General features: G+C 40.4%; 3 protein-coding genes across 3 annotated transcripts in view; 1 reads left to right on the top strand and 2 right to left on the bottom strand.

Moving 5' to 3' along the window:
* The window catches only part of IFTAP (intraflagellar transport associated protein), a 40,987-nt gene extending 40,710 nt beyond the window's left edge, over positions 1-277 (bottom strand). The window contains 1 exon segment of the mRNA XM_084520364.1: positions 226-277. Within this exon segment, the coding sequence (XP_084376490.1) occupies positions 226-275 (50 nt within the window). The 5' untranslated portion in view covers positions 276-277.
* On the top strand, positions 274-2,241 carry RAG2 (recombination activating 2; the record flags this gene model as incomplete). Its single annotated transcript, XM_084520361.1, has 1 exon — positions 274-2,241. One exon carries the CDS (start codon positions 274-276, stop codon positions 1,879-1,881), a length of 1,608 nt encoding a protein of 535 aa, XP_084376487.1. The 3' UTR covers positions 1,882-2,241.
* Positions 2,242-10,046: 7,805 nt separating this feature from the next.
* Positions 10,047-13,172, bottom strand: RAG1 (recombination activating 1; the record flags this gene model as incomplete). Its single annotated transcript, XM_084522136.1, has 1 exon — positions 10,047-13,172. One exon carries the CDS (start codon positions 13,170-13,172, stop codon positions 10,047-10,049), a length of 3,126 nt encoding a protein of 1,041 aa, XP_084378262.1.
* Positions 13,173-13,237: the final 65 nt, after the last annotated feature.

The following is a 13,237-nucleotide window of genomic DNA, read 5'->3' on the forward strand; positions in this document are numbered from 1 at the left end:
GGGGGCTGGGGCCCCTGTCCCTGTCCCTGTCCCTGTCCCTGTCCCTGTCCCTGTCCCTGTCCCTGTCCCTGTCCCTGTCCCTGTCCCTGTCCCTGCCTAAGTGTTCTGCTTTTGAATTCCAGGCCGTGTTTTTTACAGAACTCCTACACAGTTTTCACAGAACCAAAAATGCACACTTCATACCATTTATTCAAGTAAAGTTAAATGCTTTCCCAGAGCACTTACAACACGCTTCCTTCACGCCTTTTCTTTTTTTCTCTCAGATACCAAAACATGGCCCAGTCAGCAGACGCAATGTCACTGCAGATGGTGTCAGCTGTCAGTAACTCCTCCTTGCTTCAGCCGGGCTGTTCGCTGCTGAATTTTGATGGGCATGTCTTCTTTTTTGGGCAGAAAGGGTGGCCGAAGAGATCCTGCCCCACTGGTGTTTTCTTTCTTGATATAAAGCAGAATGAGCTCAAAATGAAACCTGTCTTCTTCTCTAAGGATTCCTGTTATCTTCCCCCTCTCCGCTACCCCGCAATTTGCACGTTTAGAGGCAATGAGGAGTCCGATAAGCACCAGTATATCATTCATGGTGGGAAAACACCTAACAATGATCTTTCTGATAAGATCTACATTATGAGTCTAGTAAGCAAAACTAGCAAGAAAACCACTTTTCAATGTGTTGAGAAAGATCTGGGTGGAGATGTCCCTGAAGCTAGATATGGGCATACAATTAATGTAGTTCATAGCCGGGGAAAAAGCATGAGCGTTATATTTGGAGGTAGATCATATATTCCTCTTGCACAGAGAACCACTGAAAAATGGAACAGTGTGGTTGACTGTTTGCCATCTGTGTTTCTTGTTGATTTTGAGTTTGGATGCTGTACGTCATACATACTTCCAGAGCTTCAAGATGGACTTTCTTTCCATGTTTCAGTTGCCAGGAATGACACAATCTACATTTTGGGAGGCCATTCACTTCAAAATAACACCCGTTCCCCCAGTTTATACAAGCTAAAAGTTGACCTCCCCCTAGGCAGCCCAGCTCTGACCTGCAGTGTCTTGCCAGGGGGAATATCCGTGTCAAGTGCCATTGTGACTCAGACCAGTGATACCGAATTTGTCCTTGTTGGGGGCTACCAGTCTGACAGCCAGAAACGGTTGGTCTGTAACACCATAGTTTTGGAAGATGATAAGATAGAGATTGTTGAAAGGGCAAGCCCGGACTGGACACCAGATATTAAACACTGCAGGATGTGGTTTGGCTGTGATATGGGCAAAGGGTCTGTATTGCTGGGCATTCCAGGGGCCAACAAACAGTTAATCTCAGATGCAAACTACTTCTACATTTTGAGATGCAAAGGAGCAGAAGAGGACGAGGAGGAAGAACTGACAGCACAAATTTGCAGTCAGGCATCTACCGAAGACCAAGGAGACTCCACTCCGTTTGAAGATTCAGAAGAGTTTTGTTTTAGTGCAGAAGCCAGTAGCTTTGATGTTGATGATATTGACACTTACAATGAAGATGATGAAGAAGATGAATCAGAAACAGGTTACTGGATCACCTGCTGTGCCAGCTGCAATATTGATATTAACACGTGGGTGCCTTTCTATTCAACAGAACTCAATAAGCCTGCAATGATCCTGTGTTCCCATGGGGCTGGCCATTGGGTCCATGCACAATGTATGGATCTGTCAGAGAGCATGCTCCTACATCTCTCAGAAGAAAATATCAAGTATTTCTGCAACGAACATGTTGATCTTAATAAAGGGCTACAAACTCCCAAAAAGGCGATGCATCTGAAAAAGCAACCCATGAAACCACTGCGCAAAAAGAAAACCATGAATTTAACAACACCAGTGAAAAAGTCCTTTCTTCGGAGATTATTTGAATAGATTTACACCACTGATTTGTATTCAACTGGGAGTCAAAGATAGGGATCTTTTATTTATTTGATTCTAATTATCAATTAAAATAATCAATTATCATTGCAATTTAATTTCAAAGCTCATGAATTTATTTTGTTTCTTATGTATATTTTTGCAATATCCAGATAGGAAATTCATCACAGAGGACGTTGTGCAAATATACAGCCAGATACTGTTAATTTTGTTCTGTACTATGACCAAATCCAAAGTTACCCCACCGAATTTAGTAGAACTGCCTGTAGGATAAGACCTTATCCCATGTACTCAGTAGTGTTAGCATCTGTCCATAATAAATAAATAAATAAATAAATAAATAAATAAAAACCATATTGTCCATTTTAATGTTTTATCTTAGTGAGTTGTTCTACAAATATTTGGCCTAATTTATAACTGCCTTACTCTGATTTTATGTTAAGGTAATGAACTAAAACTAGACTAATTAATCTGGTTTTAAACTGAAGTGATAGCTTAAGTCCCTTGTGTCAGAAATAATGAAATATTCAGACACTGAGGGTCAGTTTTCTTCAGGGACTTCCAAAATGAAAAGCTTACATATCATAGAGTCATATCATAGAATCAAAGAATCATTAAGGTTGGAAAAGACCTCCAAGATCATCTGGTCCAGCCATCACCCTACTACCCATGTCATGCATTAAACCATGTCCCTAAGCACCAGGTCCAACTCCTTGAACATCCCCAGGGACAGTGACTCCACCACTTCCCTGGGCAACCCGTTCCAATGCATGACTGCTCTTTCTGAGAAGAAATGTCTCACAATTTCCAACCTAAACCTCCTCTGGTGCAACTTGAGGCCATTCCATTCACCACCACTCTCTGGGCCCAGCCATCCCTGGGTCCTCCTTACATCCTTCTTGTAGATAGGCATCACATTAGCAAGTCTCCAGTCATCCAGGACCTCTCCAGATGATGGAAAGCAGCTATGCTTTCTTCTGCTCCCCATCCCCAGCACAACTCTTATTATTTACTTCAGGTACTCCACTAAACTTTCTCTGCTCCCCCAAGGGTGACTGTGTAGAGTGTGAAAGTACGAAAGTGCAAGCTGCAGCTCAGAATGAGTCATTGAGCCAGCGGAGCATTGTGAAGGTGGAAACAAATGCAGCTGGCTGCTCAAAGCATGAGGACAAGATTGGATTCAGATTGAAAAGGATGTTGTCAAGGTTGAATAACCCAAGAGTTTACTAACTTTTTTTGTGGATCCTTTTATTGGCTATCTGTAAAGCCTCATCACTCTTGACTATTTTTTATTTTTATTACTGTTCCAAACATCTTTTCAAAAAATCAATACTATCCTCTGAACTTTTGTGAGCCAACATTAATAGCTCAGTATCCACATTCTAGTTCTCGTGCTGGACCCCTGAATAAAACAGAAAAGCAACAGGAGCAGCTGTCAGCCACCAGAGCAGTATGTGCAGACCCTGAGCAGCCACTCCTTTACAAAGCACCGATGTGTTCCCACCAACACAAATGTGTGTGCACAGTACTCCCCTTGACACCTTCACGAGTCAACAGTGGAGGATAGTAAAGGGCAACAAGACGACATTTCAGTTTCCAACCTATTTATATGCTGAGGGAGGTTATAATATGGGAAGAGCTTAGGAGTGGGAGGTAGATCATCCCAAGACCCCTCTCATCAGTTTGGTAGTAGTATAAACCCATAGAATTTAATGCCAGTTTCTTGTTTCCTTTGTCATGCTCCTTTCTGAGCCCAGAGTACATAATGCTGTGTTTTCCAAAGGAATACATTAAAATTATGGCCATGTGAAGTCCCTTCAAACTGGTGAAATTCAATAAACAACATCCCCTTACATGTCATAGGTCTTACTCAGCTCAATTGTCTTTAAAATATACATTTAGCACACGTGACAAACTTCATTTGCATCAAAAACAAAAAATACCCTCAGCAAAAATTAAAGAACATCATCACAACACCAACAGGTGGACGCTATGCACACACAACAACAAGCCCCTTCCCCATTTTACAACAGCAAAGCACTCCTCACAATTATTCCACTCCCTGGCGATGCCCAGTCTGTGTTTTGCCTGTTACCTCTCCCAATTACCATCGATATCTCAAAGTCCTGAGGCCCATCATTGAGCAACGAATTTGTTTGGTCTGTGCCTTTTTTTTTAATGTATGTGTTACTTGGCAAGGAGGGAGAAATTGCTTAGTCAAACCATGTCCCAGCCTCACAGCAAAGGGTAGTACAACAAGCATTAAATCACAGCTTAGAGTTACTGCTGGAAAAGAAAGTAATAAGAAAGGTAAAATGTAATATTCCTAAGGACTCAAACATACAGAGATACATGATCAACAACCTGTAGTGAAGACACTTGACATAGCATTCAAGATTGCAGAAAATATTTAATTCCCTAATAATTCTGATGGTGCTTTTGAGGCATGTGCTTGTTAGAGTATTGATCGTCTTCAAAACCAGATGATCAATACAAGATGTTTTTTCCTCATGCAGGGTAGAATTAGAAGACAAAATGAAGCAGATTTGAGTGCTGAAGTAAATCGCTGTTGTATCTGCATCCATCTGACCTATGTGTTTTGTAACCACAACAAGCAGCATCAGGGTTCCCAGTCACATTTTAGTAACACTATGTTGTTATTACCAGCTTTTAAGAGAATAATATATGGGTTTTACTGCTTGTGAAAAGTACTTGGACCCCGAAGCACCTGATTAATCTACAGGAAAGGCATGGAACAAACTTTAGTAGTAGCACTAAAGCATGTGTCATAGTTTGGGGTGACTCATTGCACCAATAGACCACTGAAAGGAGTGGAAATAACGCTACTGGAAGCCCAAAGGAAAAGATTGAATTCAGATTGAAACAGAATCTGTAAAAATATTTCCTGGTAGATTCGGTGCAGTACAGACAGGACTTGCTTGCTTCTGTTTTTAATGATAGGTGACTATAGCTCCCTTCACATTTTATTCCTACCCTGTCCCATTTCAAACAAAACTAAACTTCTGAGACTCTATTGAGCAGCAGCTCCTGAAAATCAAACTCCAGTTTGGTATCCGTGTTTGGCATTTGAAAGTTGTGACACCAAAGCCCCTCTTTTCTTTAACAAAAAGCAAGATAATCATGTTATAAACCTTCAAATTTCTCAAAACACACGTGTACACAGGAAGAAGAGAACAGTAGCCACTACCACGTGTGCAGGGCCACCTTCAGGTGGTAGCTGTCCTTGTATGCCCTTGTCCACTGGCTCAAAATGCCCATCTTTGCAGGAAGGGCCGGGCACTGAAAATACAGCCATCTCACCTCTTGGCCTCTCTCCTGGTGCTGCTAGATAAAGTGCTGGTTAAATCCTTTCTATTGTGTCTTTTCAGACTACAGATGATATTAAGCTTGATGCAGAAGGTAGAGAAGCTGCCCCACTCAGGAGTTGCAGCTGGTCAGCTCTGAAAATCATGCCACACTCAGTCATCTGAAGCTGCGCGCTGAAGAAGAACGATGTTAGGCCTCATTATTCTTCATCTGATTCTGGTTCTAATGAGAATACATGGAAAGTAAAGTTCAGTCAGTTATTATGTATGGATTTAGGAATAAAGGAATTAAATCATCCTAATTTACCAGGAAGCTCTCTGGGGATTGGGTTTGTTTGTTGTTTTTTTTTTATGGTTTCCAATTTTTTCCATCCAGCAAATTTTATTCACGGTCAGCTGAAAGAACTAAGTTGGTTACATAAAGTCTAGGAATTAGATGTCTAATTACCTGATTGCAGCAGGAAATCAGGTAGCTAATAATGTAAATGCTCAATTTGCTTATCATTAATTCCATCCAGACTAGTTGGTTTATGTACATTTTTTGACCCTGAGATATCATTGCAGGGGAAGTAAGGTATTCCTAACTGGAGTAAAGGGGAACTAAAAATCACGAACTAAAAGGTAGATTGAAACTAATTTTTGCAGCTAAGTCTATGTCAGGGAGCCAAAATTGGATGTCAAGGATGCATAGAAGCCAGTAAAGAAGCTTAACGTAGCAGTATGGATGTAACAGTGCAAGGCTGATTTTAAACAAACACTGGGGTGGCATTTGTAAATGAAGCAGAAGTAATTTACAGACTAAATGAAACTGGTTTTATTTTTCTCTCAAACAGCTGCCTGTGAAGAAAGGTGCTAAAAGGACTATTGAGATGCACAGAGCAATCTTCATTTATGTTAACTTGGTGACTTTGGAACAGGACTGGGATCCCAGCTGTAGTCTCTGAGTATTAGAACTGTCCAAATATGAAACACATCCAAAATTTGAATGAAAAGCGAGACTGTTATCATGAAATTTTGTGCACAGGTGAAAAACTGATAAGAAATCCAAATCCAGAAACTTCAATATTTACAACACTTTTATTTTAAACAGATTTTATGAATAAAGTAACTCCGGTACAATAAGAAAAAGCAGAACGATGAAGCCATGCTGTGAGACATCACACAGGACTCAGCGCAGTCAGAAATTGGGAAGCTGTAAATATCCAGAATTTGTGTCCAAACTACCTGACTAGAAGTCAACGCTGATTTGCTCAAAGTCAATAGAATTAGTCCTGTGAGGAAAAAATATGTGAAACCAGAATCATAGCTTCCAACATAGTTCACATCGTTTCATGACAAAGCAATTCACAATATAGAGCCCTTGAATAAAACCAAACAAAACAAGATACATAATGTCATTGTATTAAAAAAAATGCAGTCAATACAATTTCAAAACAATAAAAGCATTCACCATGAAGTAACTACTGAAGGATTTGTACCAAGTATTAGCATTAAAAAAGAAAATGTGAAGGTTTGAGGGAGTGCCATGAATAAAAGTGTCTCCACTTTTCTAAAGCCTCTTCAAAACCAAAATGCTTAACAATAGTCTGAGTAAACAAATGATGCACCTGTCTGCAGTCAAAATTTGTTTGCCTTCAGATGCATGCCAGTGTGCAAGCAGCATTGTTATTTTATTCCTGTTTACAAAGCTTCACTTGCAGGTACCTACTCTTTCAGTGCTGTTTGTTTTAATGAGTTCAAAACTCTCAAAGAGAGTCTCTTGATTTACAGGAAACGTCAACAACGGGAAAAAGAAGAAAAGATTAAACTAGATTCAAGTCTAAGGAAAAGGAAAAAGAATAGCAATAGTTGTCTGTGTCAACTGTTCTTCCTATACTTGGTGGAATGTGAAATGCGTCCTGATGGCTCAATAACATCTCACAAAAGAATAATTTTGCATGTCCCTGAATGCCCATGGCCTGTCCCATGCACAGTTCAGCCTGTTGAGTTCAGCCAGGATCTAAGGCTGGTCTTGAGAAATCATACATATATGGATAACATTTACTCAGCCCTTTTGAAGGCAGTGAGACAAATCGCTTGCTCTTGTATAAGCAGCTTGTAAAAGTGAATTCGGAATTTGAAAATGTCAGTGAAGTCACTGAAATTACATGTGCAAAATGACCAAAGTCTGGCCTGTCTCTCCAGTGGCACATATGCAATGCAAGGAACAGGTCAGGATTTCTTGTGGGTGAAGTTCACTCCCGTGCAAAGGCAGGATGAATATATAAACCACTTAAAGGCGGTGAAAACCACCATGAGCTGAGTCAGGACTGTTAAACCAGGCTTTGGGTTATTGGTTATTCAAGTAGAGGCAAGGATAAAACCTAAGGTGTTATAGTTGCCCCACATAAGCACACAAAGAAAAAAAAAAAAAAAAGCGTGCAAGTATTTGCATAATGAAACACTAGAGACAAAAAAAATAGTAATACAAATTTTGTCTGCATTTACATCTAAAGGATGTTCTTTATCGTATACCTGATATTTTTACTCTATGGGAAACAGAAGTACTTGTTGTCTGCATTTATTGGTAAAAAATGATACTTATGTAAACCTGGCAATTATGTTCTATGGGAAATACTTGTTTTATTCAAAGAATTGAAAGAAATAATTTAATCTTGAAAAGAACACTCAGTAAGTGCAGATGTACATGGTAAAACCTACAAAAAACTGCAGTTCTTATGACTGCTTAGACAAGAAAAACTTTTAAGCAAAAGGCATTATTTCCAGCCCAAAATTTTGACTTAATATTAAACTATGTTTAAAGACAACAACATATAAAAACCAAATCCTAAATTACAAAATACTTAAAAAATTAGGATTTAAAATAATAAAATCTAATGAAAGGCATAATCAGAATATTATTAATATTTGTACTAGTTACTAACACTTAATCCTACTTTTTCATAGTCCATAAACAGTAAATACCAGACCTTCAAAGATGGATTAAATAACATGAGCAAGATACTACTACCCAAACCTCAGACCATCCATTTTTTAAACATGTTGTATCTCCACACTCACAAACCAGCTCCTGCCACATCAAAATAAAAACAAATGCAGGTTCTTTTAGATCTGTGCTTTGATTGTTCAAGCATTTATTCTTATTTCAGAAAGGCTAAGTGGTTTAGAGGTATCTCAGATACTTCTGAGTATATTTCTTGACCAAATCATTAAATTAAATTCATATAATTTTAATGTTTTAAAATATTTTTAAGATGTAAGCATGCTTGCATTCAATGGTCAACTCACACACTTGAATGTAAGCTTGCACTTGAACACTTTGCTGAATGAGGGTCTAGACCTGTTCCCTTACAGAGGTGATAGGTCCAGAAATATTTTAGTTTCCAAATCTCAACGCTTATACAAGTTAACTTTGAAACCCTTTTACCCATGGCTGCTAATGAAAAACTACTTTATCCACAAGGATTACCAGTGCAATCTCATCTGATCGAAGCGGCCTTCAGTCACACAGCTATGACACTTCAGAAAGGCAAATACCACCGACATAATGGTGCTCCTAATATAGTATAATTTTATATGTAGAGGACTGCTAACTAAACATTGTTGTAATGATGTAAAATACAATCAGCTGCAGCTCATTGTTTTCCCACTACGCCTTTATGCAAACTATCCTTGAGGTTAATAAATGTCATTCCCATTTTATATATCTAGAAAATGAGACTGTAAGTGACATATCCCAGATGTGAAAAAGCTCAGTATGGCACACTGTCAGAGCATGTCGCAAGTGGTCAGTGAACTATTCTAACAGAGAAAATCAGAACACTGACATGTACCTGGTCGAGTTAATGCCCATCCCCTAAGAAACCACCACTCTGCTGTGATTCGTAGTCACCTGGTGAAACTGTGGGTATACATGATGATTTACTGGTGACTTCAGTAAGGCCAGGAATCCACCCATTAAAATTACAGATACAAATTATCCTATATGCTGAGGTTACCATCAAAATCTAAAATGCATATCAAGCAACAAGCTGCACAGCAGAGCTTGAGTGTACTTTGAATAGTGAAATAAGCACAAGGCACTGCAAAAGCTGATTTAGGAGCACAAAAACTGGTTTGCATTTTAGAGTAAATGGACTATGATAAAAATATCTTTAAAATATTATAGTTACCTTTCCTATATCTTTATATAGTAAATTACCTTGCTGATACCACCACCTGCTCCTAAGCAGTACTACAATCTAAGTGTTAAATAATACTTTTAAACGTTTGAAATCAAAGTTTGCATCTTTAGTCAATATATCATATAAAAATACCTGAACTTTATCCCAGAACAATTACCCAACTGTCTCACTGCCAGACCTTGACTTATAAAAGCCAAATAACCATCAATAAAGTAATCAAACCCTCTTGAAAAGTAAATAGCAAAATAGTTTAAAAAATGCAAACAGAACAAATAGCCATGCTCACTTCTTCAGCAAGTGTCATAACTCTCCAGAATCATATTCATTCCGAAGTATTGCTCTCTATAAAACCTCGTTTACTTTGGCTTTCTCATGTATAAACAACGCTGAGACCAAAATAAACTGGAGATGCTTCTTTGCAATTTGTTTCCACTTCCCTCTCACATAATGACTGGTAAATGCACCACTGCATTGCCTCCTTCGGAAGCTCCCAACAGACACGGTATTTTATTAAACTCCACTCAGCACCTTTATATAGAGTATAAAGATGATAGTTTCACACTTCCCTGTACCTCTGCAGGCCTGAGAAGGAAGCTGTCTCCTCACAGGAAGACACCATCACAAACCCAACGCCAAACACATTTTACGTTTAGAGTTCCTCTGAATCATTGCTTTCCATAGAGACCTCCAGCGGCAAGGAACCACCTAAACTATCTTCTGGATCGATGGTGAAGCCCTGGCTTCTTAATGTTTTATGAGCATTCATGAACTTCTGGAGGTACTTAGATGTATATAGCCAGTGATGCTTCAAGACGTCCTCCATTTCATAGAATTTGGACTGCCTGGCATTCATTTTTCGGAACCTCCTAAACAGTTTGTTTCCAGACTCGTTTCCTTCACTTGCCCAGGCACCAATGGACCCATCTCTTTCAATGATTTCAGGAACATGAGCAAGGGTTTTGTGGAAATAATTTGTGATCTTGCCCTCATATCGGTACTTGAACTTTGTAGACAGGAGCTCAGCAAAACGCTGTGAATTGTAGCTGTACTGGCACAGCAATTCCGGGCACTCCTTGGCAGGGCATGAAGATCGCCACACTGGTTTCATTTTCAGATAAAGGTCCATTAGTTCCTTCAGGGCTTCATGCCTTTCCTCACACTTTATTAATTCACATACTGCCTCTACCGTCTCTTTGGACATGAGCTTTCTCGCAAAGTTTCCACTCATCCTCATCATCGGTTTTAAGTTCATCTTCTTCCTGAGGTGTTTGTCAAGAGTCAACTGCCATCTCTTCCTCTCCTCTTTAGATACATCAGGATTCTTGTAGACTTCACCGATCTCCATCTGGAAAATCCTGTAGAACTCCGTTGCATTGCCAATGTCACAGTGCAACGCGTCTATGGAGGGCACAGTCTCAATAAAAGGTTTGGCTGAAACACCCTTCACTCTGTCACGGAGCTCATCAACAGATTCGTGGTAAGGGTTGGACCTCCATATTTCGTACCTCTCCAGATTTTCAGCGTGGCTCCTGGTGATGGAGTGGAAGACCAAATTCTGGGACGCCTCCAGGCGGGTCGCGTCACAGAGGGTACAGATGTAGGTGGAACCTGAGGCCTCCAGCCCTTCCACTTCCCGTACAAGTTTCTCATCATATCCTGTACCCCGAAAGATGAATTTGAATGTTCTCAGGATGCCTCCCATTTCAAGTAGCAGTTCGCTGTTCTTCATAGCCTCCCTTTCTGCTATGAGAGGGCTCAGGATCGCCGTCAGAGTTTCATGATCCGATTCGTCGGCCAGCATAAGGCACAAGGGCTTGCAACATAACTCTGAATTGGGCTTTACCTCTTCAAAGATCCTTACCCTTTCGTTCCCATGGGCTATAGAAATGTTCATAACTGTAAAAGAAAAGCGAACGGCCTTCTCTGGGACAGCAGGCCCATTTCCGTGCTTCTCGCTGACATCTCCCATTCCATCACAGGACTCTTTTACTACCACAGTGAAGGGACCATTCAAATAGTCATCCAGGTTTTTTGCTTTCATGCCCTCCAAGATCTCTTCTTCCATGTCCTTTAAGGCAGAAACCAAGGCTGTATCATATCGAAATCTCTTCGCAATTGTGTCTACCGGGTAGTCATCAATTGAGAGTGGCAATCCTGATAGTCCATCTATAATTCCCACTTCTGTGTTAGCGGAGACGCTTTTCAAGGGAGGTTTCCACTCGAATGGGTGATAACCTGGTAAGAGAGCTTTCTCAGCAGTGCGAAGAGCATGCAGTGGCTGGAAAATCTGCCTCCCACTGACAGCTTTTACAGTTCTATACATTTTGTGATATTGGCTACAGCTGAGGAATGTGTTGACTCGGATTGCCAGGCAGACAGCAGGGTGGAGTCCAGATCCCCTCCCTTGCATTATAGCCTCCAATTCATCTGCTTGTTTGTGTTCATTTTTTGCTCTTAAAGCTAGCAGGAACAAAGTCATGCATACGGCCTTTATATCACCACCCTCTTCTTTCTCAGCAAAAGCCTTGACTTGACGTTTCAGTTCTCTCAGACGATGTTTCTGAGCTCTCCTGGTCAAAGACAGAAGATGCTGCCTCGGTCGGCCACCTTTGTTTATGTGGCTATAGAGCTCTCTATCTTTCATCTCCTTGTGGCTGGAGAGGTGCTGGCCATATTTTCCATGCAAGATCTCTTCATCACATTCCTTTACAGGGCATCTTATGCTCAGGCTATCAAGGATGTTCAGGAACGATCTCACTGGGGTAACCAGATCAGTAGGGAAGCAAGGATACCAGCAGGAGGGGCAATAGCTGCCCATAACTTTGATGCATTTAAGGATGCAAGTTCTGCAAAACAAGTGTCTACATGTTGTTTCCACTGGATCTGCCAAAATATGTTCACAAATCTGGCAAGAGATGGATTTAATGAAATCTACTGGGTAATCAACCGCAAGCAGCTTGGTGCTGAGATGTGTATTCTTGCAGTTGGTGATCTCTTTCATTACATTTTTGTTATTTATCTGTGCTTGGTTCTTTCCGCCTCTGTTAACTCGAGCACGTTCTGCAATGGTCTTCACACGTTTGCCATGTTGTACGCTGGGTAGCTGGCTTTTTCTTTTGACTCCCCGGCTGGTACCGTGGCACACATCACAGTTTGCAGAGTGGGGTTGCCACTCCATCGTGCTGTTCCTAGGAAAATACACTTCACATGGAGTGTTACTGAATTTCCTGTGGATAATACTCCAGCAGTTGTGACAAAATCGAGTGGGATGGATAGTGTCAACATCCCCTCTCACATCAATCTTAAAAACCTTAGCAATAAGATCTGGCCAAGAGGTTGCTTTTTTCTCTTTCTTTCTCAGAAGACACAGAGTTTCATCATCCACTGGCCCATGTACTGGATGACTTCTCTTGTTACAGTCACTCTTAAATGAAACTCCACAGATGCGGCAAAGTTGCTTCAGGTTATTCTGATGCTCTGTGTTGTCTTGTATTTTCATGTCATTGGCATCTTTCCCAAGTGCCTGCCTATTGCCCATTAAGTCCGTCTGTGTCAGAATTTTTTCTCCTCTTGGAACTCCTTCATCTTTATGCAGCATGATGCCTTTGTCTGTAGAAGCTACCTCTTCTGCCTGATCCTTATTTATGCACTGGCTGTTATCAGAAGATGTTTTTTCAGATGGTCTCACTTTAAACAGCTTGAATTTCCATTCAGAAAATTTTGTATAAGGATGCTGAATCTCTTCAGGCAGGTCCATCTGTGATGCTATCGACATCTCCAGTGTGTCAGAAACCAAATCACCTAAGAAAGAGAAGAAGCTGTAAGTTATCTTATTCTTCA

This window comes from Aythya ferina (assembly GCF_964211825.1).
Source record: "Aythya ferina genome assembly, chromosome: 5".
Lineage (NCBI taxonomy): Eukaryota > Metazoa > Chordata > Aves > Anseriformes > Anatidae > Aythya > Aythya ferina.